We start from the raw sequence: 27,322 nt of genomic DNA on the forward strand, positions 1-27,322 counted from the left end.
CACCAAATCAGAGGAGGAAGGCAACTTGGACAAGGGCACCAGATGGACCATCTTAGAAAAGCGATCACAGACCACCCAAATGACTGACATCTTTTGAGAGACGGGAAGATCTGAAATAAAATCCATAGAGATGTGTGTCCAAGGTCTCTTTGGGACCGGCAAGGGCAAAAGCAACCCACTGGGACGAGAACAGCAGGGCTTAGCCCGAGCACAAATCCCACAGGACTGCACAAAAGAACGCACATCCCGCGACAGAGACGGCCACCAAAAGGATCTAGCCACTAACTCTCTGGTACCAAAGATTCCAGGATGACCAGCCAACACCGAACAATGAACCTCAGAGATCACTTTATTTGTCCACCTACCCGGGACAAACAGTTTCTCCGCTGGACAACGATCAGGTTTATTAGCCTGAAATTTTTGCAGCACCCGCCGCAAATCAGGGGAGATGGCAGACACAATTACTCCTTCCTTAAGGATACCCGCCGGCTCAGATAAACCCGGAGAGTCGGGCACAAAACTCCTAGACAGAGCATCCGCCTTCACATTTTTAGAGCCCGGAAAGTACGAAATCACAAAGTCAAAACGGGTGAAAAACAGCGACCAACGAGCCTGTCTAGGATTCAAACGCTTAGCAAACTCGAGATAAGTCAGGTTCTTATGATCAGTCAATACCACCACGCGATGCTTAGCTCCTTCAAGCCAATGACGCCACTCCTCTAATGCCCACTTCATGGCCAGCAACTCTCGGGTGCCCACATCATAATTCCGCTCAGCAGGCGAAAACTTCCTGGAAAAAAAAGCGCATGGTTTCATCACTGAACAATCAGAACCTCTCTGCGACAAAACAGCCCCTGCTCCAATCTCAGAAGCATCAACCTCGACCTGGAACGGAAGAGAAACATCAGGTTGACATAACACAGGGGCAGAAGAAAAACGACGCTTCAACTCTTGAAAAGCTTCCACAGCAGCAGAAGACCAATTGACCAAATCAGCGCCCTTCTTGGTCAAATCGGTCAATGGTTTGGCAATACTAGAAAAATTGCAGATGAAGCGACGATAAAAATTAGCAAAGCCCAGGAACTTTTGCAGACTTTTCAGAGATGTCGGCTGAGTCCAATCATGGATGGCTTGGACCTTAACAGGATCCATCTCGATAGTAGAAGGGGAAAAGATGAACCCCAAAAATGAAACCTTCTGCACACCAAAGAGACACTTTGATCCCTTCACAAACAAAGAGTTAGCACGCAGGACCTGAAAAACCATTCTGACCTGTTTCACATGAGACTCCCAATCATCCGAGAAGATCAAAATGTCATCCAAGTACACAATCAGGAATTTATCCAGGTACTCTCGGAAGATGTCATGCATAAAGGACTGAAACACTGATGGAGCATTGGCAAGTCCGAATGGCATCACTAGATACTCAAAATGACCCTCGGGCGTATTAAATGCAGTTTTCCATTCATCGCCTCGCCTGATTCGCACCAGATTATACGCACCACGAAGATCAATCTTGGTGAACCAACTAGCCCCCTTAATCCGAGCAAACAAATCAGATAACAAAGGCAAGGGGTACTGAAATTTAACAGTGATCTTATTAAGAAGGCGATAATCTATACAAGGTCTCAACGAACCATCCTTTTTGGCTACAAAAAAGAACCCTGCTCCTAATGGCGACGATGATGGGCGAATATGCCCCTTCTCCAGGGATTCCTTCACATAACTGCGCATAGCGGTGTGCTCAGGCACGGATAAATTAAACAGTCGACCTTTTGGGAATTTACCACCAGGAATCAAATTGATAGCACAATCACAATCCCTATGCGGAGGTAGGGCATCGGACTTGGGCTCATCAAATACATCCCGGTAATCAGACAAGAACTCTGGAACCTCAGAAGGGGTGGATGACGAAATTGACAAAAATGGAACATCACCATGTACCCCCTGACAACCCCAGCTGGACACCGACATGGATTTCCAATCCAATACTGGATTATGGGCTTGTAGCCATGGCAACCCCAACACGACCACATCATGCAGATTATGCAACACCAGAAATCGAATATCCTCCTGATGTGCAGGAGCCATGCACATGGTCAGCTGGGTCCAGTATTGAGGCTTATTCTTGGCCAAAGGCGTAGCATCAATTCCTCTCAATGGAATAGGACACTGCAAGGGCTCCAATAAAAACCCACAACGCTTAGCATATTTCAAGTCCATCAAATTCAGAGCAGCGCCTGAATCCACAAACGCCATGGCAGAATATGATGACAAAGAGCAGATCAAGGTAACGGACAGAAGAAATTTTGACTGTACCGTACCAATGGTGGCAGACCTAGCGAACCGCTTAGTGCGCTTAGGACAATCAGAGATAGCATGAGTGGAATCACCACAGTAGAAACACAGCCCCTTTAGACGTCTGTGTTCTTGCCGTTCAACTCTGGTCAAAGTCCTATCGCACTGCATAGGCTCAGGTTTAAGCTCAGGTAATACCGCCAAATGGTGCACAGATTTACGCTCACGCAAGCGTCGACCGATCTGAATAGCCAAAGACATAGACTCATTCAAACCAGCAGGCATAGGAAATCCCACCATGACATCCTTAAGGGCTTCAGAGAGACCCTTTCTGAACATAGCTGCCAGCGCAGATTCATTCCATTGAGTGAGCACTGACCATTTTCTAAATTTCTGGCAATATACCTCTATCTCATCCTGACCCTGACAAAGAGCCAGCAAATTCTTTTCTGCCTGATCCACTGAATTAGGCTCATCGTACAGCAATCCGAGCGCCAGGAAAAATGCACTGATATTACTCAATGCAGGATCTCCTGGCGCAAGAGAAAATGCCCAGTCCTGAGGGTCGCCGCGCAAAAAAGAAATAATAATCAAAACCTGTTGAACTGGATCACCAGAGGAACGAGGTTTCAAGGCCAGAAATAACTTACAATTATTTTTGAAACTCAGAAACTTAGTTCTATCTCCAAAAAACAAATCAGGAATAGGAATTCTTGGTTCTAACATAGATTTCTGATCAATAGTGTCTTGAATCTTTTGTACTCTTGCCGAGAGCTGATCCACAAATGAAGACAGACTTCTAATGTCCATCGCTACACCTGTGTACTGAACCACCCAAATGTCTAGGGGAAAAAAAAGACAAAACACAAAGCCAAGAAAAAAAAATGGTCTCAGAACTTCTTTTTTCCCTCTATTGAGAATCATTAGTACTTTTGGCTTCCTGTACTGTTATGAAAGGCAATTCAGTATCACAATGGACATGGAGGTCAGAGCACATACTGTGATCTGACAATAACCCAAAATAATAGAACGAGCTCTGAGACGTGGGAACTCTGCAGACCGCAATCCCTGATCCTCTCCAAACACAACTAGAGGCAGCCGTGGATTGCGCCTAACGCTACCTATGCAACTCGGCACAGCCTGAGAAACTAACTAGCCTGAAGATAGAAAAAATAAGCCTACCTTGCCTCAGAGAAATACCCCAAAGGAAAAGGCAGCCCCCCACATATAATGACTGTGAGTAAGATGAAAAGACAAACGTAGGGATGAAATAGATTCAGCAAAGTGAGGCCCGATATTCTAGACAGAACGAGGATAGGAAAGATAACTTTGCGGTCTACACAAAACCCTAAAGAAAACCACGCAAAGGGGCAAAAAGACCCTCCGTACCGAACTAACGGCACGGAGGTACACCCTTTGCGTCCCAGAGCTTCCAGCAAAACAAATAGACAAGCTGGACAGAAAAAATAGCAACAAATAGCAAAGAAGCACTTAGCTATGCAGAGCAGCAGGCCACAAGAATGATCCAGAGAAACACAAGTCCAACACTGGAACATTGACAGGAAGCATGAATCAAATCATTAGGTGGGGTTAAGTAGAGAAGCACCTAACGACCTCACCAGATCACCTGAGGGAGGAAACTCAGAAGCAGCAGTACCAGTTTCCTCCACAAATGGAAGCTCCCAGAGGGAATCAGCCGAAGTACCACTTGTGACCACAGGAGGGAGCTCTGCCACAGAATTCACAACACTATTTCCATCTTTAGGGGTATTTACTCCTCCGGCTGTGACGAGGTGTCTAGGTTTGTTAGGTACACTCCACGGCTACTTCTAGTTGCGGTGTTAAGTTCAGGATTGCGGTCAGTATAGTGGCCACTTTCTTCAGTGAAAGTTCTCATGCAGCTCCTAGGTCACCGGATCATAACAGTGCGAGTATTTTTATTATTATTTATTTATATAGCACCATTAATTCCATGGTGCTGTACATGAGAAGGGGTTACATACAAATTACAGATATCACTTACAGTAAACAAATTTACAATGACAAACTGGTACAGAGGGGAGATGACCCTGTCCTTGCGGACTTACATTCTACAGCAGTGTTTCTCAATTCCAGTCCTCAAGACCCCACAACAGGTCATGTTTTCAGGATTTCCTTAGTATCGCATAGGCGATGGAATTAATGCTTGAGCAGGTGATTAAATTATCACCTGTACACTACTAAGGAAATCCTGAAAACATGACCTGTTGTGGGGTCTTGAGGACTGGAGTTGAGAACTGCTGTTCTACAGGATAATGGGGAAGAGACAGAAGGTCGGGGGTGCGGCAGCTCCGGTGGTGGTGAGGCGGCAGCTCTGGTGGTGGTGAGGTGGCAGCTCAGGTGGTTGTGAGGCGGCAGATCTGGTGGTGGTGAGGTGACAGGTTGGGTGGTGGTGAGGCAGCAGCTCTGGTGGTGGTAAGGCGGCAGCTCTGGTGGTGGTGAGGCAGCAGCTCTGGTGGTGGTGAGGCGGCAGCTCTGGTGGTGGTGAGGCAGCAGCTCTGGTGGTGGTGAGGCGGCAGCTCTGGTGGTGGTGAGGCGGCAACTCTGGTGGTGGTGAGGTGGCATCTCTGGTGGTGGTGAGGCGGCAGGTCAGGTGGTGGTGAGGCGGCAGCTCTGGTGGTGGTGAGGCAGCAGCTCGGGTGGTGGTCAGGCGGCAGGTTGGGTGGTGGTGAGGCGGCAGCTCTGGTGTTGGTGAGGCAGCAGCTCTGGTGGTGGTGAGGCGGCAGCTCTGGTGGTGGTGAGGCGACACGTCGGGTGGTGGTGAGGCGGCAGCTCTGGTGGTGGTGAGGCGGCAGCTCTGGTGGTGGTGAGGCGGCAGCTCTGGTGATGGTGAGGCAGCAGCTCTGGAGGTTGTGAGGCGGCAGCTCGGGTGGTGGTGAGGCGGCAGCTCAAGTGGTGGTGAGGCGGCAGCTCGGTTGGTGGTGAGGTGGCAGCTCTGGTGGTGGTGAGGCGGCAGCTCTGGTGATGGTGAGGCAGCAGCTCTGGAGGTTGTGAGGCGGCAGCTCGGGTGGTGGTGAGGCGGCAGCTCAAGTGGTGGTGAGGCGGCAGCTCGGTTGGTGGTGAGGTGGCAGCTCGGGTGGGGGTGAGGCGGCAGCTCTGGTGGTGGTGAGGCAGCAGAATGGTTATTGCAGACTGTAGGCTTTCCACATTTACTCCACACTGTCACAATTCGGCAGCCTGCACACTTTTATCCAGAGCATGGACAACCATTTTAACTTGTTACCTCTGCAGCCAATTTTCATTTTTATTTTTTGCATTTTTCCCTCCATTTTTCCAAGTACCACAGCTTTCTATTGTTCATTGACATAGCTTTACTAGAATTTTTTGTGTGGGAAAAGTTGTAGTTTTGACTGGCAGTATTCACGTCATCATGTATTGTACTGAAAAAATGGGGAAAAAATCCAAGTGAGATGAAATGCTGAAAAAATGCAATTCTGACATGATTTTAGGGTTTTTCTATACGTGGCAAAGGGAGAATGAGATGCAAATGGGTGAGGCCAGAGTTGTGGTTAAGTTTGTGGCAGAAACTTTTTCACGATGTTTGATCTGTCCCGGTTTTACTTCTTGGGTAATTTGACCTCCTACAGCTCTCCGGCACCCAGATCATTACAGAAGATGATGGTGTAATGTATTTTTTTATCCTCACCCTTTTCTTTCCCTGAAGTTGATAGGATGGAAAGAGTCTGAGCTGCTGAGATCCTCTTACACTATATTCATTTTTTTACAGAGGAGTAAAGTATCTGCTGGAAAATGACGGCCACGAGTCAAAACATCTACTGTGAAAATCAGACAAAAAACAAGAAATGCTGCAGGAATCCATTCACCAGCATCAAGGTAAGAGACCGACAAACCGCACTCACCCTCCGTCCACTCCTCACTCACAGCGCACTCACCCTCACCTCACTCACAGCGCACTCACCCTCACCTCACTCACAGCGCACTCACCCTCACCTCACTCACAGCGCACTCACCCTCACCTCACTCACAGCGCACTCACCCTCACCTCACTCACAGCGCACTCACCCTCACCTCACTCACAGCGCACTCACCCTTACCTCACTCACAGCGCACTCACCCTCAGTCCACACCTAACTTATAGCGCACTCACCCTCAGTCCACACCTCACTCACAGCACACTCACCCTCAATCCACTCCTCACTCACAGCGCACTCACCCTCAGTCCACACCTAACTTATAGCGCACTCACCCTCAGTCCAAACCTAAGTGATAGCGCACTCACCCTCAGTCCACACCTCACTCACAGTGCACTCACCCTCAGTCCACACCTCACTCACAGCACACTCACCCTCAATCCACTCCTCACTCACAGCACACTCACTCTTAGTCCACACCTCACTCACAGCACACTCATTCTCAGTCCACTCCTCATTCACAGCGCACTCACCCTCAGTCCACACCTCACTCACAGCGCACTCACCCTTAGTCCACAACTCACTCACAGAGCACTGACCCTCAATCCACTCCTCACTCACAGCACACTCATCCTCAGTCCACACCTCACTCACAGCGCACTCACCCTCAGTCCACACCTCACTCACAGCACACTCACCCTCAGTCCACACCTCACTCACAGCACACTCACCCTCAATCCACTCCTCACTCACAGCACACTCACTCTCAGTCCACACCTCACTCACAGCACACTCATTCTCAGTCCACTCCTCACCCACAGAGCACTCACCCTCAGTCTACTCCTTACTCACAGTGCACTCACCCTCAGTCCACACCTCACTCACAGTGCACTCACCCTCAATCCACTCCTCACTCACAGCACACTCACCCTCAGTCCACACCTCACTCACAGCGCACTCACCCTCAGTCCACACCTCATTCACAGCACACTCACCCTCAATCCACTCCTGACTCACAGCACACTCACTCTCAGTCCACACCTCACTCACAGCACACTCATTCTCAGTCCACTCCTCACCCACAGAGCACTCACCCTCAGTCTACTCCTTACTCACAGTGCACTCATCCTCAGTCTACACCTCACTTACAGGCAACTCACCCTCAGTCCACTCCTCACTCACAGCCAGGGGTGGATTAAGGGTAGCCAGGGCCCCGGGCTATTCAGACACTGTGGGGCCCCCGGTCATGTGACGGGGTCATGTGATGGGGTCGTGACGGGTCATGCGACGGGGTCATCATATACCTGAACCAGATTATTCCAGAAAAATAGTTGCTGTGTGAAACTATAACCTGTCAAACATCCATTGATCTAGTCAATTTACCCTTCAGTTCAGTATATAGTATACAGTGTATAGTGTCAGTGTATAGGTAACACTGACTCACCAGTGACGTCTCTAGGTGAAGTCCTTCATCTTTCATCCAGCCCAGACCGCCATCACTTCATCCAGCCGGGACTCGTCTCTGCAGGAAATAACACAGTTATCTCGAGCTCCGCTTGTAGAACACATTACTTAATTTTTCCCAACTTCTACATTACACCACATGAAGAAAAAGAGGCGACATAGTGTCACTCTACACGGTAACAGGACCGCCCCCCAATTTAAAACAGTGTCCTCAAAAAATAAAATAAATACATCACTGCAGTAATAATATCCTTTAATTAGCCCCTATGGTAATAATAATATCCCCCATCCTGGCCCCATGTATCTCATTCCTGGCTCCAGCCATATGTTCTCCCATCCTGCCCTTATGAGTATCCATCCTGCCCCATATAATCTCCCCATCCTGCCCCATCAGTCTCCATCATATCCATCCTGCCCCATGATCCGGCACAATCTGTCTCCAATCCTGCCCCATGTCTTTCATTCTGCTCCGTGTCTCCAATCAGGCCCCGTATCTACATTCTGCCCATGTCTCCAGTCCTGTCCCCAGTGTGTCCAGCATCTCTGCCCCCAGTGTCCAGCATCTCTGCCCCCAGTGTCCAGCATCTCTGCCCCAATGTATCCAGCATCCTGCCCCCAATGTGTCCAGCATTCTGCCCCCAGTGTGTCCAGCATCTCTGCCCCCAGTGTGTCCAGCATCTCTGCCCCCAATGTGTCCAGCATCCTGCCCCCAGTGTGTCCAGCAATCTGCCCCAGTGTCTGACTCCAGCATATTGCCCCCAGTGTCTCCAGCATTGCCCCAGTGTGTCCAGCAATCTGCCCCAGTGTTTCAAATATTGCCCCAGTGTGTCCAGCAATCTGCCCTAGTGTGTCCAGCACATTACCCCCAGTGTGTCCAGCAATCTGCCCCAGTATGTCCAGCATATTGCCCCAGTGTGTCCAGCAATCTGCCCCAGTGTCTCCAGCATTGCCCCCAGTGTGTCCAGCAATCTGCCCCAGTGTCTCCAATATTGCGCCAGTGTGTCCAGCAATCTGCCCCAGTGTGTCCAGCATATTACCCCCAGTGTGTCCAGCAATCTGCCCCAGTATGTCCAGCATATTGCCCCAGTGTGTCCAGCATTGCCCCCAGTGTGTCCAGCAATCTGCCCCAGTGTCTCCAGCATTGCCCCCAGTGTGTCCAGCAATCTGCCCCAGTGTGTCCAGCAATCTGCCCCAGTGTGTTCAGCATATTGCCCCGGGCCCCCCGGATTGCCATTCGCAAAAAAACAAAAAAAATGCCAGTTCTCCTCACCTGACTGGCGCTCCAGCGGCAAGCTCCCTCCAGCAGCGCGGACTCGCCGGCAACTGACAATAACATCAGATGCCGGCGACGTGTGCACTGAGCCTGCGGCCGACTTCAGCTGCCAGCCTCCAATTGGCTGGCGGCTGTTGTTAACTATTGACGTGCGGGCGCGTGAAACTGCCGCAGCGCCGGTACGGGCCCGGTGAGCAGATGAGACGGGGCCCGATGCGGGCCCCCTCTGCCCACCGAGCCAATACGCCAGTCAGGGCAGTAATGCCCTGATGGTGGCGGGCAATCTGAGCGGTAGCCCAGGGCCCCCCCCACACCACTGGGCCCTGGGCTACCGCCCAGATTGACCCTATTATAATCCGCCCCTGCTCACAGCGCACTCACCCTCACCTCACTCACAGCGCACTCACCCTCAGTCCACACCTCACTCACAGCGTACTCACCCTCAGTCCACACCTCACTCAGAGTGCACTCACCCTCAGCCCACACCTCACTTACAGAACACTCATCCTCAATCCACTCCTCACCCACAGTGCACTCACCATCAGTCTACTCCTTACTCACAGTACACTCACCCTCAGTCCACACCTCACTCTGTGTACTCACTCACAGCACACTCACCCTCAATCCACTCCTCACAGCACATTCACCCTCAATCCACTCCTCACCCACAGTGCACTCACCATCAGTCTACTCCTTATTACAGTACACTCACCCTCAGTCCTCACCTCACTCTCCGCACACTCACCCTCAGTCTACTCCTCACCCACAGAGCACTCACCATCAGTCTACTCCTTACTCACAGCGCACTCACCCTCAGTGTACTCTATACTCACAGTGCACTCACCCTCAGTCCACTCCTCACTCACAGCGCACTCACCCTCAGTCCACACCTCACTCTCCGCACACTCACCCTCAGTCTACTCCTTACTCACAGCGCACTCACCCTCAGTGTACTCCATACTCACAGTGCACTCACCCTCAGTCCACACCTCACTCTCCGCACACTCATCCTGAGTCTACTCCTTACTCACAGAGCACTCACCCTCAGTGTACTCCATACTCACAGTGCACTCACTCTCAGTCCACACCTCACAGCACACTTACCCTCAATCCACTCCTCACTCACAGCACACTCACCCTCAGTCTACTCCTCACTCACAGCACACTCACCCTCAGTTCACTCCTCACCCACAGTGCACTCACCATCAGTCTACTCCTTACTCACAGTTCACGCACCCTCAGTTCACTCCTCACACACAGCGCACGTGTTTGGCAGCTGACACTTTTTATGAATTTTCTCCTTTTCATGCTCCACCTGCATATGATCTATTATACAATCAGTTATGTAATGGCAGATGTGTGACATCCCGAATATGCAGGAGACCGGGAATTACTAGTTTTACCAGGTCATATAAAGAATCCAAATGTGCGCAGTGATGCCCCCACCGTACACATGAGAATTACTAGATCTAACTTCTGCGTCATGTTCTCACACGCTACCCTTGTATAACACAAGACTTTTTGTGCAATATGTATTCTTTGTACCCTCAAAGCTGCTGACTTATGATATTAGGAACCAAACTCCAGAGCTGCACTCACTATCCTGCTGGTGCAGTCACTGTGTACTTACATTACATTACTGACCCTGAGTTACATCCTGTATTATACCCCAGAGCTGCACTCACTATTCTGCTGGTGCAGTTACTATGTACATACATTACTGATCCTGAGTTACATCCTGTATTATACTCCAGAGCTGCACTCACTATTCTGCTGGTGCAGTCACTGTGTACATACATTACGTTACTGATCCTGAGTTACATCCTATATTATACCCCAGAGCTGCACTCACTATTCTGCTGGTGCAATCACTGTGTACATACATTACATTACTGATCCTGAGTTACATCCTGTATTATACTCCAGAGCTGCACTCACTATTCTGCAGGTGCAGTCACTGTGTACATACATTACATTACTGATCCTGAGTTACATCCTGTATTATACCCCAGAGCTGCACTCACTATTCTGCTGGTGCAGTTACTATGTACATACACTACTGATCCTGAGTTACATTCTGTATTATACTCCAGAGCTGCACTCACTATTCTGCTGGTGCAGTCACTGTGTACATACATTACATTACTGATCCTGAGTTACATCCTATATTATACCCCAGAGCTGCACTCACTATTCTGCTGGTGCAATCACTGTGTACATACATTACATTACTGATCCTGAGTTACATCCTGTATTATACTCCAGAGCTGCACTCACTATTCTGCTGGTGCAGTCACTGTGTACATACATTACATTACTGATCCTGAGTTACATCCTGTATTATACCCCAGAGCTGCGCTCACTATTCTGCTGGTGCAGTCACTGTGTACATACATTACATTACTGATCCTGAGTTACCTCCTGTATTATACCCCAGAGCTGCACTCACTATTCTGCTGGTGCAGTCACTGTGTACATACATTACATTATTGATCCTGAGTTACATCCTGTGTTATACCCCAGAGCTGCGCTCACTATTCTGCTGGTGCAGTCACTGTGTACATACATTACATTACTGATCCTGAGTTACATCCTATATTATACCCCAGAGCTGCACTCACTATTCTGCTGGTGCAATCACTGTGTACATACATTACATTACTGATCCTGAGTTACATCCTGTATTATACTCCAGAGCTGCACTCACTATTCTGCTGGTGCAGTCACTGTGTACATACATTACATTACTGATCCTGAGTTACATCCTGTATTATACTCCAGAGCTGCGCTCACTATTCTGCTGGTGCAGTCACCGTGTACATACATTACATTACAGATCCTGAGTTACATCCTATATTATACTCCAGAGCTGCACTCACTATTCTGCTGGTGAAGTCACTGTGTACATACATTACATTACTGATCCTGAGTTACATCCTGTATTATACCTCAGAGCTGCGCTCACTATTCTGCTGGTGAAGTCACTGTGTACATACATTACATTACTGATCCTGAGTTACATCCTGTATTATACCTCAGAGCTGCGCTCACTATTCTGCTGGTGCAGTCACTGTGTACATACATTACATTACTGATCCTGTATTATACCTGACATTTCTAGTTGCTAAATAATAGTTTTTGGATATAACATAGTAATAATATTTAAGGACAGTGACACAATCGGGGAGATTTATTACTGTAATGTAAGTATTTGTGACTACAGTGTGTCTGTAAAGTCATGGTGCACTTTTGACCAGTCACTGGAAAGCAACAAAAGACGATAGAAATGTGATATCTGCTCCAAATAAAAGAAAAATTCTCCCAGTTTCATACCTATTCAGTGCAGTTCGATGTGAGCTCCATTTGTTGCCCTACACACATCCTAACGATAGTGGATGCATGATGTCAGTTTATTAATCAGAGTTCAGTTTATCGGGGGTTAATGTGACTGAGGGCTCAGCATCAGCTTAAATGAGTTTGTGTTGTTTGATTGGTTCTTGTTATCTCTCAAAACACAACATGAAGAGCAGACTCACCAAAACCTTGTCCGATGACAAATGCACTCGCAGGGTGCAGCAGGCCCCTGATAATAAATGCTAAAGCAGCACATGTGCCAGCTACTGATGAGAGCAACCACCCAGGGCGCCAAAAGTGCACCATGACTTTACGGACACACTGTGTAATACATTTTGTTGCAGGGTTGTATTGAACATTTTGTCCCTTTAGTTTTCCGCATCCTCTGTGTATCAGCAGCCTGTTCTCTGCTCTGTTGCTTTCATCTCTCATATAAACTGATTGGCGACGAGATGGAAGCTGAGCTCTGATTTGGTCATAATAACTGAAATCCGCTTACAAGATGCTTCAGGATAGAGTAGTCAGCATTACAGAGAAGACAATGAGCTGACTGACGTATAATAATAATGTGTTATCCAGACAGCTATGTACTGTGATGCATAGAGGATACAGAAGACATGCGCTGCTAAGTTTTTCATGAAACCTTAACACTGAAATGATTTTTTTAGCAAAAAATGAGTACAGTTAAGTAAAAAAAGTAATCCAAATTGTGGCCTCAGTCCCAATACTCACATTAAACCATTTATAAATTCATATTGGGGACTTAGCACCTATAAATATCAGACTTGTGGTACTGATATTAATTGTGTCATTTTATTTATTACATTTGTAGATGAGGAGGTTTGTTGCACCAATTCCGCACTCTCATTTACCATCTTCCGCACCTCCCCTTGTTATGATTGACAGCTGCCTTTATTGATTCCGTAGCTCTGCACACACTGGCACTGCAGGAGCCGAGAGCACACACAGTGTCAGTGTGTGTGCGTGCTCTCATCTCCCTCTCCTGTCCGCATCAGCCGCACATATGCTTTGGCATTACAAGAAGACGAGAGCGACTAATAATGAGATACAATAAGCCCTGCAATTATCACCCGCAAAGATCCTGCCTCGTAGACTGTGATCCATCTGGGCTCCTCGGGGGAGGGAACCTTGTGCAAACTAGAAGCATTAACATATGAAATATTGGCTACAATGTAACATTTCTCATTCTTTCAGGTCTTCGTGGTTTGTCATGGTCTCCTCCAACTCTCCCAGCTCCTCCTCTCCGGCTACCTCAAAAGTTCAATCTCCACCATCGAGAAGCGATTTGGGCTCTCCAGTCAGACATCTGGGATTCTAGCTTCCTTTAACGAGGTGACTGTACCCCACCCAGAAATGTTATTCCAAACACCTGTCCCTCTCAGACCCTCTCTGTCCAAGTCAACGACCAGCTCCTGAAGCCACAGTCCTCCAAATTCATCCACATCTTCAGACTCTGCTGACTGACGACCCTTCTACTGTGATGTGCTGCTCCCCAAATTATTATTTAGGGGGAGATGACAAAACGCAAACGCTAATCCAACATCCATTATCCTCCACATGAGTGGAAAATGTAGGATGGTCCAACGGAAGCATCAAAATCCAGATCCCAACATGAATTTTGAACTCAGTCTAAAGCTTTTAAAAAAAAAAAATACAGACCCCCTGAATGAATACAGACCTCGGAATGAGTTTAGAAATCAAGCCCCTAATCTCACATACAGTACCAGGTCTCATATACTTGGCTACAAAATTGTTTTAAACTGTAAATCCAACCTGTAGACCATTACAGACCTCAACATTCCGAAGGAATCCTAAATCAATTGCCTAATAAACCCCCATCCCAGACCAATCCCCTCAGTAGAACAGACAGGCCCCTGACTATCCCTCCACAAGTCAGAACCAGATAATCTAACTAAATTCTGAAATTCTGACCTCAGACCTGACCCAATTATTTTTTTTTACTCTGGTCAAGGGGTTTATATTTATTTTCAGTCTGAATTGAGTTGCATCTAATCTCTCCGTTTGGGCCGCACTGCACCGTCTCCCTCTGAAGTCAGCATGAAGAACACCATAGTAATTAGTAAAGATTAGTGACGCCGCTATTGTGTGTCGACTAGAGTAGGGACAGGATACTGCTCAAGTGAGGGACAGTGTAAAATAAATAAATAACGGAAAAAAATGACGTGGGGACCTCCGTATGCTTAATAACCAGCCAAGGAAAAGCAGACAGCTGTGAGCTGGTCTTATTATGCTGACAAAAGGGCCAAAATTCATGCTGGTTTGTCTTTGCTGGTTATTAAAAATGGGGGTACCCCAAAAAAATGATGTGTGGTCCCCACTATTTTTAAAAAACAGCTAAGACAAGGGGGAAAGCAGGGGGCTGATATTAATAGGCTGGTAGGGTCCACGGATAGTCATTAGTCTTCGCCTTTTGGCCCTTGAGGCCACCAGTTGACATGACTGTGAGGTCCTTCTTCCATCTATACAAATCACGCCTTTTGACCAGGGCATTGCCCATGTGGACAGGCTTTTTATTACTGAACATGCATTCTGAAGCACCCCAAAAATCTCACAATGGGGGGAAGGCTTTACTTGGTGCCAGACTCTTGACTTTGATATCTATGACTTGGGATTTTTGCGATGAAACCACAATATCTGCTCTTGCTTCTCTTCTTGTAAGTGTTACGTATGCTGCTATTCCCTGCAAGATAAGTTACAGTATAAAATTGATTGATGTCGCAATTTGCAAGGATTTTTCACATTGATTCATCCACACAGTGCACGATGAACTTGAGTTTTTCTATTATAGAAAGAAGCTGTGGAATCTCACACGCCACATACAGGTGCTTCTCAAAAAATTAGAATATCATCAAACAGTTAATTTATTTCAGTTTTTCAATACAAAAAGTGAATCTCATGTTATGTAGAGTCAATACACCCAGCGTGATCTATTTCACGTGTTTATTTCTGTTAATTGTTGATTGATTAGTGTTGATGTGTTGAAGTGTTGATGATTAAGGCTTACAGCCAATTAAAACCCAAAAGTCATTATCTTAGTAAATTAGAATAATTAACAAAAAACACCTGTAAAGGCTCCTAAGCATTTATAAAGGTCCCTTAGTCTGTTTCAGTAGCTCCACAATCATGGGGAAGACTGCCTAACAGGTGTCCAGAAGGCGTCACTGACACACTCCACAAGGAGGGGAAGCCACAAAAGGCCATTGGTAAAGAAGCCGGCTGTTCACACAGTGCTGTATCCAAGCAGATTGATGAAAAGTGGAGTGGAAGGAAAAAGTGTGGTAGAAAAAGGTGCACAAGCAACCAGCGATAACTGCAGCCTGGAAAGGATTGTTAAGAAAAGGCCATTCAGTAATGTGGAGGAGATTCACAAGGAGCGGACTGCTGCTGGAGTCATTGCTTCACCACACACAGACGTATCCAGGACATGGACTACAAGTGTCACATTCCTGGTGTCAGCCACTCATGACCAATAGACAACGCCAGAAGCGTCTTACCTGGGCCAAGGAGAACCAGAACTGGACTGTTGTCAGTGGTCCAAAGTGTTGTGTTCAGATGAAAGTAAATTTTGCATTTCATTTGGAAATCCAGGTCCCGGAGTCTGGAGGAAGAGTGGAGGCCACAATCCAAGCTGCTGGAGGTCTAGTGTGAAGTCTCCACAATCAGTGATGGTTTGGGGAGCCATGTCATCTGCTGGTGTAGGTCCACTGTGTTTTATCAAGACCAAAGTCAGCGCAGCCGTCTACCAGGACATTTTAGAGCACTTCATGCTTCCCACTGCCGACAAGCTTCTTGGAGATGGAAATGTCATTCTCCAGCAGGACTTGGCACCTGTCCACACTGACAAAAGTACCAATACCTGGTTTATAAACAGCAGTATCACTATGTTTGGCAGAAAACTCACCTGATCTTAACCCCATAGAGAATCTACGGGGTATTGTCAAGAAGAAGATGAGACACGAGACCTAATACTGCAGACGAGCTGAAGGCTGCTATCAAAGCAACCTGGGCTTCCATAACCCCTCAGCAGTGCCACAGGCTGATCGCCTCTATGCCACGCCGCATTGATGCAGTAATTCATGCCAAAGGAGCCCGACCAAGTACTGAGTGCATTTACTGAACATACATTTCAGTAGGACAATATTTCAATTTTACAATCCTTTTTTCAAGCTGGTGTTATAAAGTATTCTAATTTACTGAGTTAATGACTTTTGGGTTTTCATTGGCTGTAAGCCATAATCATCAACATTAACAGAAATAAACACGTAAAATAGATCAATCTGTGTGTAATGACTCTATAATAATCTTTATTATTATAGATATATTCTGTAGAATATATGAGATTCACTTTTTGTATTGAAGAACTGAAATACCGTATTTTTCGCTTTGTAAGACACACTTTATTTCCCCCAAATGTGGGGGAGAAATGGGGGTGCGTCTTACAAAGTGGATTTACCACTTACCGTTATCGTTGCAGGCTGGGATGAGGGGGTGTCCGCCGGCGCTGCCTAGGGTGTCCAATGCTGACCAGGGTGATGCTGGAGTCTCCAGTGCTGCAGGAGGCTCTGCCGACATTTTGTGAAAGGCCAGAGCCCCGGGCAGTTCGTCCATGCTTTCCTGTGCGACAGACTCTGGGAAAATGGCCGCCGGGAGGCGGCGCATGCGCATGCGCAGATAGAGATCTCGGCACCAAGATCTCGGGAGATGAGATTTCAGCGCTGAGATCTCATCTCTCGAGATCTTGGTCCGAAGATCTCCATCTGCGCATGCACTGCCTCTTGGTGGCCATTTTCCCAAAGTCCGCTGTACAGGAAAGCATGGACGAACTGCCGGGGGGCTCTGGCCTTTCACAAAATGTCAGCAGAACCCCCTGCAGCAACGGAAGCGTGCACTCACCCTCATCCCAGCCTGAAGCAACGCTCCACTCCTGCCTCCTCCAGCAGCGACCCTTGGACCCTGCTTCATGGCAGCAACCACCCCCGGTAAGCAATAAGATGCATGGATTATAAGAAGCACCACCAATTTATTAAAAAAAAGCTTTTTTCCTATTTTTCTCAAAATTTGGGGTGTGTCTTATAATCCGGAGCATCTTTCAAAGCAAAAAAATACGGTAAATTAACTTTTAGATGATACTCTTATTTTGGGAGAAATGCCTTTACACTCCCTGACAGAAGTTATGTTGCTTATCCATGTTATGTAAATAAAAGCTTATAACCTGTCGTTAAATTCATCCATGTGTTGTATAAATTATTCTTTTGAAAGCTGAAACCCTCCGAAATGTGGTTTAGGTTAAGAAAATAAATTGGCATCAATGCAGAAATATTGATCAGTTAATGGACACAGAATGGTCAGATTTTGGCAAGACAAAAGTTTTGTTGCCTGGTCATATAATGCACCCAATCCTAGTTTACATCCTCACCTGTGCTCAGTAAATGATCGGTTAAATACTGTGTGTGTGTATAAAAAGAAACCCAACACCCCAGACCTTCACTCAGAGGCGTAGCTAGAGCTTTTGCCGCCCGGGGCTGCCCCCGAGTTTGGCGCCCGCCCCCCCCCATCCCCGCTCAATACATAGTAACATAGTAACATAGTTAGTAAGGCCGAAAAAAGACATTTGTCCATCCAGTTCAGCCTATATTCCATCATAATAAATACCCAGATCTACGTCCTTCTACAGAACCTAATAATTGTATGATACAATATTGTTCTGCTCCAGGAAGACATCCAGGCCTCTCTTGAACCCCTCGACTGAGTTCGCCATCACCACCTCCTCAGGCAAGCAATTCCAGATTCTCACTGCCCTAACAGTAAAGAATCCTCTTCTATGTTGGTGGAAAAACCTTCTCTCCTCCAGACGCAAAGAATGCCCCCTTGTGCCCGTCACCTTCCTTGGTATAAACAGATCCTCAGCGAGATATTTGTATTGTCCCCTTATATACTTATACATGGTTATTAGATCGCCCCTCAGTCGTCTTTTTTCTAGACTAAATAATCCTAATTTCGCTAATCTATCTGGGTATTGTAGTTCTCCCATCCCCTTTATTAATTTTGTTGCCCTCCTTTGTACTCTCTCTAGTTCCATTATATCCTTCCTGAGCACCGGTGCCCAAAACTGGACACAGTACTCCATGTGCGGTCTAACTAGGGATTTGTACAGAGGCAGTATAATGCTCTCATCATGTGTATCCAGACCTCTTTTAATGCACCCCATGATCCTGTTTGCCTTGGCAGCTGCTGCCTGGCACTGGCTGCTCCAGGTAAGTTTATCATTAACTAGGATCCCCAAGTCCTTCTCCCTGTCAGATTTACCCAGTGGTTTCCCGTTCAGTGTGTAATGGTGATATTGATTCCCTCTTCCCATGTGTATAACCTTACATTTATCATTGTTAAACCTCATCTGCCACCTTTCAGCCCAAGTTTCCAACTTATCCAGATCCATCTGTAGCAGAATACTATCTTCTCTTGTATTAACTGCTTTACATAGTTTTGTATCATCTGCAAATATCGATATTTTACTGTGTAAACCTTCTACCAGATCATTAATGAATATGTTGAAGAGAACAGGTCCCAATACTGACCCCTGCGGTACCCCACTGGTCACAGCGACCCAGTTAGAGACTATACCATTTATAACCACCCTCTGCTTTCTATCACTAAGCCAGTTACTAACCCATTTACACACATTTTCCCCCAGACCAAGCATTCTCATTTTGTGTACCAACCTCTTGTGCGGCACGGTATCAAACGCTTTGGAAAAATCGAGATATACCACGTCCAATGACTCACCGTGGTCCAGCCTATAGCTTACCTCTTCATAAAAACTGATTAGATTGGTTTGACAGGAGCGATTTCTCATAAACCCATGCTGATATGGAGTTAAACAGTTATTCTCATTGAGATAATCCAGAATAACATCCCTCAGAAACCCTTCAAATATTTTACCAACAATAGAGGTTAGACTTACTGGCCTATAATTTCCAGGTTCACTTTTAGAGCCCTTTTTGAATATTGGCACCACATTTGCTATGCGCCAGTCCTGCGGAACAGACCCTGTCGCTATAGAGTCACTAAAAATAAGAAATAATGGTTTATCTATTACATTACTTAGTTCTCTTAGTACTCGTGGGTGTATGCCATCCGGACCCGGAGATTTATCTATTTTAATCTTATTTAGCCGTTTTCGCACCTCTTCTTGGGTTAGATTGGTGACCCTTAATATAGGGTTTTCATTGTTTCTTGGGATTTCACCTAGCATTTCATTTTCCACCGTGAATACCGTGGAGAAGAAGGTGTTTAATATGTTAGCTTTTTCCTCGTCATCTACAACCATTCTTTCCTCACTATTTTTTAAGGGGCCTACATTTTCAGTTTTTATTCTTTTACTATTGATATAGTTGAAGAACAGTTTGGGATTAGTTTTACTCTCCTTAGCAATGTGCTTCTCTGTTTCCTTTTTGGCAGCTTTAATTAGTTTTTTAGATAAAGTATTTTTCTCCCTATAGTTTTTTAGAGCTTCAATGGTGCCATCCTGCTTTAGTAGTGCAAATGCTTTCTTTTTACTGTTAATTGCCTGTCTTACTTCTTTGTTTAGCCACATTGGGTTTTTCCTATTTCTAGTCCTTTTATTCCCACAAGGTATAAACCGCTTACACTGCCTATTTAGGATGTTCTTAAACATTTCCCATTTATTATCTGTATTCTTATTTCTGAGGATATTGTCCCAGTCTACCAGATTAAGGGCATCTCTAAGCTGTTCAAACTTTGCCTTCCTAAAGTTCAATGTTTTTGTGACTCCCTGACAAGTCCCCCTAGTGAAAGACAGGTGAAACTGCACAATATTGTGGTCGCTATTTCCTAAATGCCCGACCACCTGCAGATTTGTTATTCTGTCAGGTCTATTAGATAGTATTAGGTCTAAAAGTGCTGCTCCTCTGGTTGGATTCTGCACCAATTGTGAAAGATAATTTTTCTTGGTTATTAGCAGAAACCTGTTGCCTTTATGGGTTTCACAGGTTTCTGTTTCCCAGTTAATATCCGGGTAGTTAAAGTCCCCCATAACCAGGACCTCATTATGGGTTGCAGCTTCATCTATCTGCTTTAGAAGTAGACTTTCCATGGTTTCTGTTATATTTGGGGGTTTGTAACAGACCCCAATGAGAATTTTGTTACCATTTTTCCCTCCATGAATTTCAACCCATATGGACTCGACATCCTCATTCCCTTCGCTAATATCCTCCCTTAAAGTGGACTTTAGACAAGACTTTACATAGAGACAAACCCCTCCTCCTCTCCGATTTTTACGATCCTTTCTAAACAGACTATAACCCTGTAAGTTAACTGCCCAGTCATAGCTTTCATCTAACCATGTCTCGGTTATTCCCACTATGTCAAAGTTACCTGTAGATATTTCTGCTTCTAGTTCTTCCATCTTGTTTGTCAGGCTTCTGGCGTTTGCGAGCATGCAGTTTAGAGGATTTTGTTTTGTTCCAATCTCCTCACTGTGGATTGTTTTAGAAATGTTCTTACCTCCCTTCAGAGTATGTTTTCCTGGGTCGTCTTTGTTCGAGTCTAATGTTTTTCTTCCCGTCCCCTCTTCTTCTAGTTTAACGCCCTCCTGATGAGTGTAGCGAGTCTTCTGGCGAATGTGTGTTTCCCAGGTTTGTTGAGGTGTAGTCCGTCTCTGGCGAGGAGTCCATCATACCAGTAATTCACACCGTGGTCCAGGAATCCAAATCCTTGTTGTCTGCACCATCGTCTTAGCCAGTTGTTTGCATCAAGGATCCTGTTCCATCTCCTGGTGCCATGCCCGTCTACTGGAAGGATAGAAGAAAAAACTACCTGTGCATCCAGTTCCTTTACTTTCTTCCCCAACTCTTCAAAGTCCTTGCAGATTGTCGGTAGGTCCTTCCTTGCCGTGTCATTGGTGCCAACATGTATCAGAAGAAATGGGTGGACGTCCTTGGAGCTGAAGAGCTTTGGTATCCTATCGGTCACATCCTTGATCATCGCACCTGGAAGGCAGCATACTTCTCTTGCAGTTATGTCCGGTCTGCAGATGGCTGCTTCTGTGCCTCTCAGTAGTGAGTCTCCCACCACCACCACTCTTCGTTGCTTCTTGGCTGTACTTTTTGCTGTCACTTGTTGCTGTGTGCCCTTTTCTTTTTTGCTTGCTGGTATTGCTTCATTCTTAGGTGTGCCATCTTCATCCTCTACAAAGATTTGATATCGGTTCTTCAGTTGTGTGGTTGGTGATTTCTCCATGGTCTTCTTGCTTCTTTTGGTCACATGCTTCCACTCATCTGCTTTTGGAGGTTCTCTGACACTTTTTTCACCTTCTGTGACCAGTAGAGATGCTTCTGTTCTGTCTAGAAAGTCTTCATTCTCTTTGATGAGTTTCAAAGTTGCTATTCTTTCTTCCAGACCCCGCACCTTTTCTTCTAAAAGGGCCACTAGTCTACACTTCTGACAGGTGAAATTGGATTCTTCTTCTGGTCGATCTGTGAACATGTAGCACATGCTGCAGCTCACCATGTAGGTTGTCACATCTGCCATGTTGCTCCTAGATCCTGCTGACTTGCTGTGTGTTTTCCTTCTTGTGTAATCTACTCAGCCAAGCTCTCTTGCAATAATGTCCTACAGGCAAAAATTCGCGCGCCGTAAGGCGCGCGGTTTGGTGATGCTTTCGAAGCAGCTGGTCCCGGCTGTACCCAACGATCTTCTAGCTTAGGGAGACTTCGCTTCTCCCAGAAGGCACCTGGAATATGCAAATTAGCCTCCTGAAGCTTGAATCCCTGGTTTGGTGATGCTTTCGAAGCAGCTGGTCCCGGCTGTACCCAACGATCTTCTAGCTTAGGGAGACTTCGCTTCTCCCAGAAGGCACCTGGAATATGCAAATTAGCCTCCTGAAGCTTGAATCCCTGGTTTGGTGATGCTTTCGAAGCAGCTGGTCCCGGCTGTACCCAACGATCTTCTAGCTTAGGGAGACTTCGCTTCTCCCAGAAGGCACCTGGAATATGCAAATTAGCCTCCTGAAGCTTGAATCCCTGGTTTGGTGATGCTTTCGAAGCAGCTGGTCCCGGCTGTACCCAACGATCTTCTAGCTTAGGGAGACTTCGCTTCTCCCAGAAGGCACCTGGAATATGCAAATTAGCCTCCTGAAGCTTGAATCCCTGGTTTGGTGATGCTTTCGAAGCAGCTGGTCCCGGCTGTACCCAACGATCTTCTAGCTTAGGGAGACTTCGCTTCTCCCAGAAGGCACCTGGAATATGCAAATTAGCCTCCTGAAGCTTGAATCCCTGGTTTGGTGATGCTTTCGAAGCAGCTGGTCCCGGCTGTACCCAACGATCTTCTAGCTTAGGGAGACTTCGCTTCTCCCAGAAGGCACCTGGAATATGCAAATTAGCCTCCTGAAGCTTGAATCCCTGGTTTGGTGATGCTTTCGAAGCAGCTGGTCCCGGCTGTACCCAACGATCTTCTAGCTTAGGGAGACTTCGCTTCTCCCAGAAGGCACCTGGAATATGCAAATTAGCCTCCTGAAGCTTGAATCCCTGGTTTGGTGATGCTTTCGAAGCAGCTGGTCCCGGCTGTACCCAACGATCTTCTAGCTTAGGGAGACTTCGCTTCTCCCAGAAGGCACCTGGAATATGCAAATTAGCCTCCTGAAGCTTGAATCCCTGGTTTGGTGATGCTTTCGAAGCAGCTGGTCCCGGCTGTACCCAACGATCTTCTAGCTTAGGGAGACTTCGCTTCTCCCAGAAGGCACCTGGAATATGCAAATTAGCCTCCTGAAGCTTGAATCCCTGGTTTGGTGATGCTTTCGAAGCAGCTGGTCCCGGCTGTACCCAACGATCTTCTAGCTTAGGGAGACTTCGCTTCTCCCAGAAGGCACCTGGAATATGCAAATTAGCCTCCTGAAGCTTGAATCCCTGGTTTGGTGATGCTTTCGAAGCAGCTGGTCCCGGCTGTACCCAACGATCTTCTAGCTTAGGGAGACTTCGCTTCTCCCAGAAGGCACCTGGAATATGCAAATTAGCCTCCTGAAGCTTGAATCCCTGGTTTGGTGATGCTTTCGAAGCAGCTGGTCCCGGCTGTACCCAACGATCTTCTAGCTTAGGGAGACTTCGCTTCTCCCAGAAGGCACCTGGAATATGCAAATTAGCCTCCTGAAGCTTGAATCCCTGGTTTGGTGATGCTTTCGAAGCAGCTGGTCCCGGCTGTACCCAACGATCTTCTAGCTTAGGGAGACTTCGCTTCTCCCAGAAGGCACCTGGAATATGCAAATTAGCCTCCTGAAGCTTGAATCCCTGGTTTGGTGATGCTTTCGAAGCAGCTGGTCCCGGCTGTACCCAACGATCTTCTAGCTTAGGGAGACTTCGCTTCTCCCAGAAGGCACCTGGAATATGCAAATTAGCCTCCTGAAGCTTGAATCCCTGGTTTGGTGATGCTTTCGAAGCAGCTGGTCCCGGCTGTACCCAACGATCTTCTAGCTTAGGGAGACTTCGCTTCTCCCAGAAGGCACCTGGAATATGCAAATTAGCCTCCTGAAGCTTGAATCCCTGGTTTGGTGATGCTTTCGAAGCAGCTGGTCCCGGCTGTACCCAACGATCTTCTAGCTTAGGGAGACTTCGCTTCTCCCAGAAGGCACCTGGAATATGCAAATTAGCCTCCTGAAGCTTGAATCCCTGGTTTGGTGATGCTTTCGAAGCAGCTGGTCCCGGCTGTACCCAACGATCTTCTAGCTTAGGGAGACTTCGCTTCTCCCAGAAGGCACCTGGAATATGCAAATTAGCCTCCTGAAGCTTGAATCCCTGGTTTGGTGATGCTTTCGAAGCAGCTGGTCCCGGCTGTACCCAACGATCTTCTAGCTTAGGGAGACTTCGCTTCTCCCAGAAGGCACCTGGAATATGCAAATTAGCCTCCTGAAGCTTGAATCCCTGGTTTGGTGATGCTTTCGAAGCAGCTGGTCCCGGCTGTACCCAACGATCTTCTAGCTTAGGGAGACTTCGCTTCTCCCAGAAGGCACCTGGAATATGCAAATTAGCCTCCTGAAGCTTGAATCCCTGGTTTGGTGATGCTTTCGAAGCAGCTGGTCCCGGCTGTACCCAACGATCTTCTAGCTTAGGGAGACTTCGCTTCTCCCAGAAGGCACCTGGAATATGCAAATTAGCCTCCTGAAGCTTGAATCCCTGGTTTGGTGATGCTTTCGAAGCAGCTGGTCCCGGCTGTACCCAACGATCTTCTAGCTTAGGGAGACTTCGCTTCTCCCAGAAGGCACCTGGAATATGCAAATTAGCCTCCTGAAGCTTGAATCCCTGGTTTGGTGATGCTTTCGAAGCAGCTGGTCCCGGCTGTACCCAACGATCTTCTAGCTTAGGGAGACTTCGCTTCTCCCAGAAGGCACCTGGAATATGCAAATTAGCCTCCTGAAGCTTGAATCCCTGGTTTGGTGATGCTTTCGAAGCAGCTGGTCCCGGCTGTACCCAACGATCTTCTAGCTTAGGGAGACTTCGCTTCTCCCAGAAGGCACCTGGAATATGCAAATTAGCCTCCTGAAGCTTGAATCCCTGGTTTGGTGATGCTTTCGAAGCAGCTGGTCCCGGCTGTACCCAACGATCTTCTAGCTTAGGGAGACTTCGCTTCTCCCAGAAGGCACCTGGAATATGCAAATTAGCCTCCTGAAGCTTGAATCCCTGGTTTGGTGATGCTTTCGAAGCAGCTGGTCCCGGCTGTACCCAACGATCTTCTAGCTTAGGGAGACTTCGCTTCTCCCAGAAGGCACCTGGAATATGCAAATTAGCCTCCTGAAGCTTGAATCCCTGGTTTGGTGATGCTTTCGAAGCAGCTGGTCCCGGCTGTACCCAACGATCTTCTAGCTTAGGGAGACTTCGCTTCTCCCAGAAGGCACCTGGAATATGCAAATTAGCCTCCTGAAGCTTGAATCCCTGGTTTGGTGATGCTTTCGAAGCAGCTGGTCCCGGCTGTACCCAACGATCTTCTAGCTTAGGGAGACTTCGCTTCTCCCAGAAGGCACCTGGAATATGCAAATTAGCCTCCTGAAGCTTGAATCCCTGGTTTGGTGATGCTTTCGAAGCAGCTGGTCCCGGCTGTACCCAACGATCTTCTAGCTTAGGGAGACTTCGCTTCTCCCAGAAGGCACCTGGAATATGCAAATTAGCCTCCTGAAGCTTGAATCCCTGGTTTGGTGATGCTTTCGAAGCAGCTGGTCCCGGCTGTACCCAACGATCTTCTAGCTTAGGGAGACTTCGCTTCTCCCAGAAGGCACCTGGAATATGCAAATTAGCCTCCTGAAGCTTGAATCCCTGGTTTGGTGATGCTTTCGAAGCAGCTGGTCCCGGCTGTACCCAACGATCTTCTAGCTTAGGGAGACTTCGCTTCTCCCAGAAGGCACCTGGAATATGCAAATTAGCCTCCTGAAGCTTGAATCCCTGGTTTGGTGATGCTTTCGAAGCAGCTGGTCCCGGCTGTACCCAACGATCTTCTAGCTTAGGGAGACTTCGCTTCTCCCAGAAGGCACCTGGAATATGCAAATTAGCCTCCTGAAGCTTGAATCCCTGGTTTGGTGATGCTTTCGAAGCAGCTGGTCCCGGCTGTACCCAACGATCTTCTAGCTTAGGGAGACTTCGCTTCTCCCAGAAGGCACCTGGAATATGCAAATTAGCCTCCTGAAGCTTGAATCCCTGGTTTGGTGATGCTTTCGAAGCAGCTGGTCCCGGCTGTACCCAACGATCTTCTAGCTTAGGGAGACTTCGCTTCTCCCAGAAGGCACCTGGAATATGCAAATTAGCCTCCTGAAGCTTGAATCCCTGGTTTGGTGATGCTTTCGAAGCAGCTGGTCCCGGCTGTACCCAACGATCTTCTAGCTTAGGGAGACTTCGCTTCTCCCAGAAGGCACCTGGAATATGCAAATTAGCCTCCTGAAGCTTGAATCCCTGGTTTGGTGATGCTTTCGAAGCAGCTGGTCCCGGCTGTACCCAACGATCTTCTAGCTTAGGGAGACTTCGCTTCTCCCAGAAGGCACCTGGAATATGCAAATTAGCCTCCTGAAGCTTGAATCCCTGGTTTGGTGATGCTTTCGAAGCAGCTGGTCCCGGCTGTACCCAACGATCTTCTAGCTTAGGGAGACTTCGCTTCTCCCAGAAGGCACCTGGAATATGCAAATTAGCCTCCTGAAGCTTGAATCCCTGGTTTGGTGATGCTTTCGAAGCAGCTGGTCCCGGCTGTACCCAACGATCTTCTAGCTTAGGGAGACTTCGCTTCTCCCAGAAGGCACCTGGAATATGCAAATTAGCCTCCTGAAGCTTGAATCCCTGGTTTGGTGATGCTTTCGAAGCAGCTGGTCCCGGCTGTACCCAACGATCTTCTAGCTTAGGGAGACTTCGCTTCTCCCAGAAGGCACCTGGAATATGCAAATTAGCCTCCTGAAGCTTGAATCCCTGGTTTGGTGATGCTTTCGAAGCAGCTGGTCCCGGCTGTACCCAACGATCTTCTAGCTTAGGGAGACTTCGCTTCTCCCAGAAGGCACCTGGAATATGCAAATTAGCCTCCTGAAGCTTGAATCCCTGGTTTGGTGATGCTTTCGAAGCAGCTGGTCCCGGCTGTACCCAACGATCTTCTAGCTTAGGGAGACTTCGCTTCTCCCAGAAGGCACCTGGAATATGCAAATTAGCCTCCTGAAGCTTGAATCCCTGGTTTGGTGATGCTTTCGAAGCAGCTGGTCCCGGCTGTACCCAACGATCTTCTAGCTTAGGGAGACTTCGCTTCTCCCAGAAGGCACCTGGAATATGCAAATTAGCCTCCTGAAGCTTGAATCCCTGGTTTGGTGATGCTTTCGAAGCAGCTGGTCCCGGCTGTACCCAACGATCTTCTAGCTTAGGGAGACTTCGCTTCTCCCAGAAGGCACCTGGAATATGCAAATTAGCCTCCTGAAGCTTGAATCCCTGGTTTGGTGATGCTTTCGAAGCAG

General features: G+C 47.4%; 1 protein-coding gene across 5 annotated transcripts in view; it reads left to right on the forward strand.

The window, feature by feature from the left end:
* SLCO2B1 (solute carrier organic anion transporter family member 2B1) overlaps positions 1–27,322 on the forward strand; it is a 178,420-nt gene that overhangs the window by 55,096 nt on the left and 96,002 nt on the right. For all 5 annotated transcript variants that reach the window (XM_069759476.1, XM_069759475.1, XM_069759477.1 and 2 more), the window contains exons 2-3: positions 6,065–6,171; positions 13,516–13,653. In XM_069759476.1, the coding sequence (XP_069615577.1) occupies positions 6,088–6,171; positions 13,516–13,653 (222 nt within the window). In that variant the 5' untranslated portion in view covers positions 6,065–6,087. The remainder of the gene's footprint in view (positions 1–6,064; positions 6,172–13,515; positions 13,654–27,322) is intronic.

Source organism: Ranitomeya imitator, chromosome 3, assembly GCF_032444005.1.
Source record: "Ranitomeya imitator isolate aRanImi1 chromosome 3, aRanImi1.pri, whole genome shotgun sequence".
Taxonomy (NCBI): Eukaryota; Metazoa; Chordata; class Amphibia; order Anura; family Dendrobatidae; genus Ranitomeya; species Ranitomeya imitator.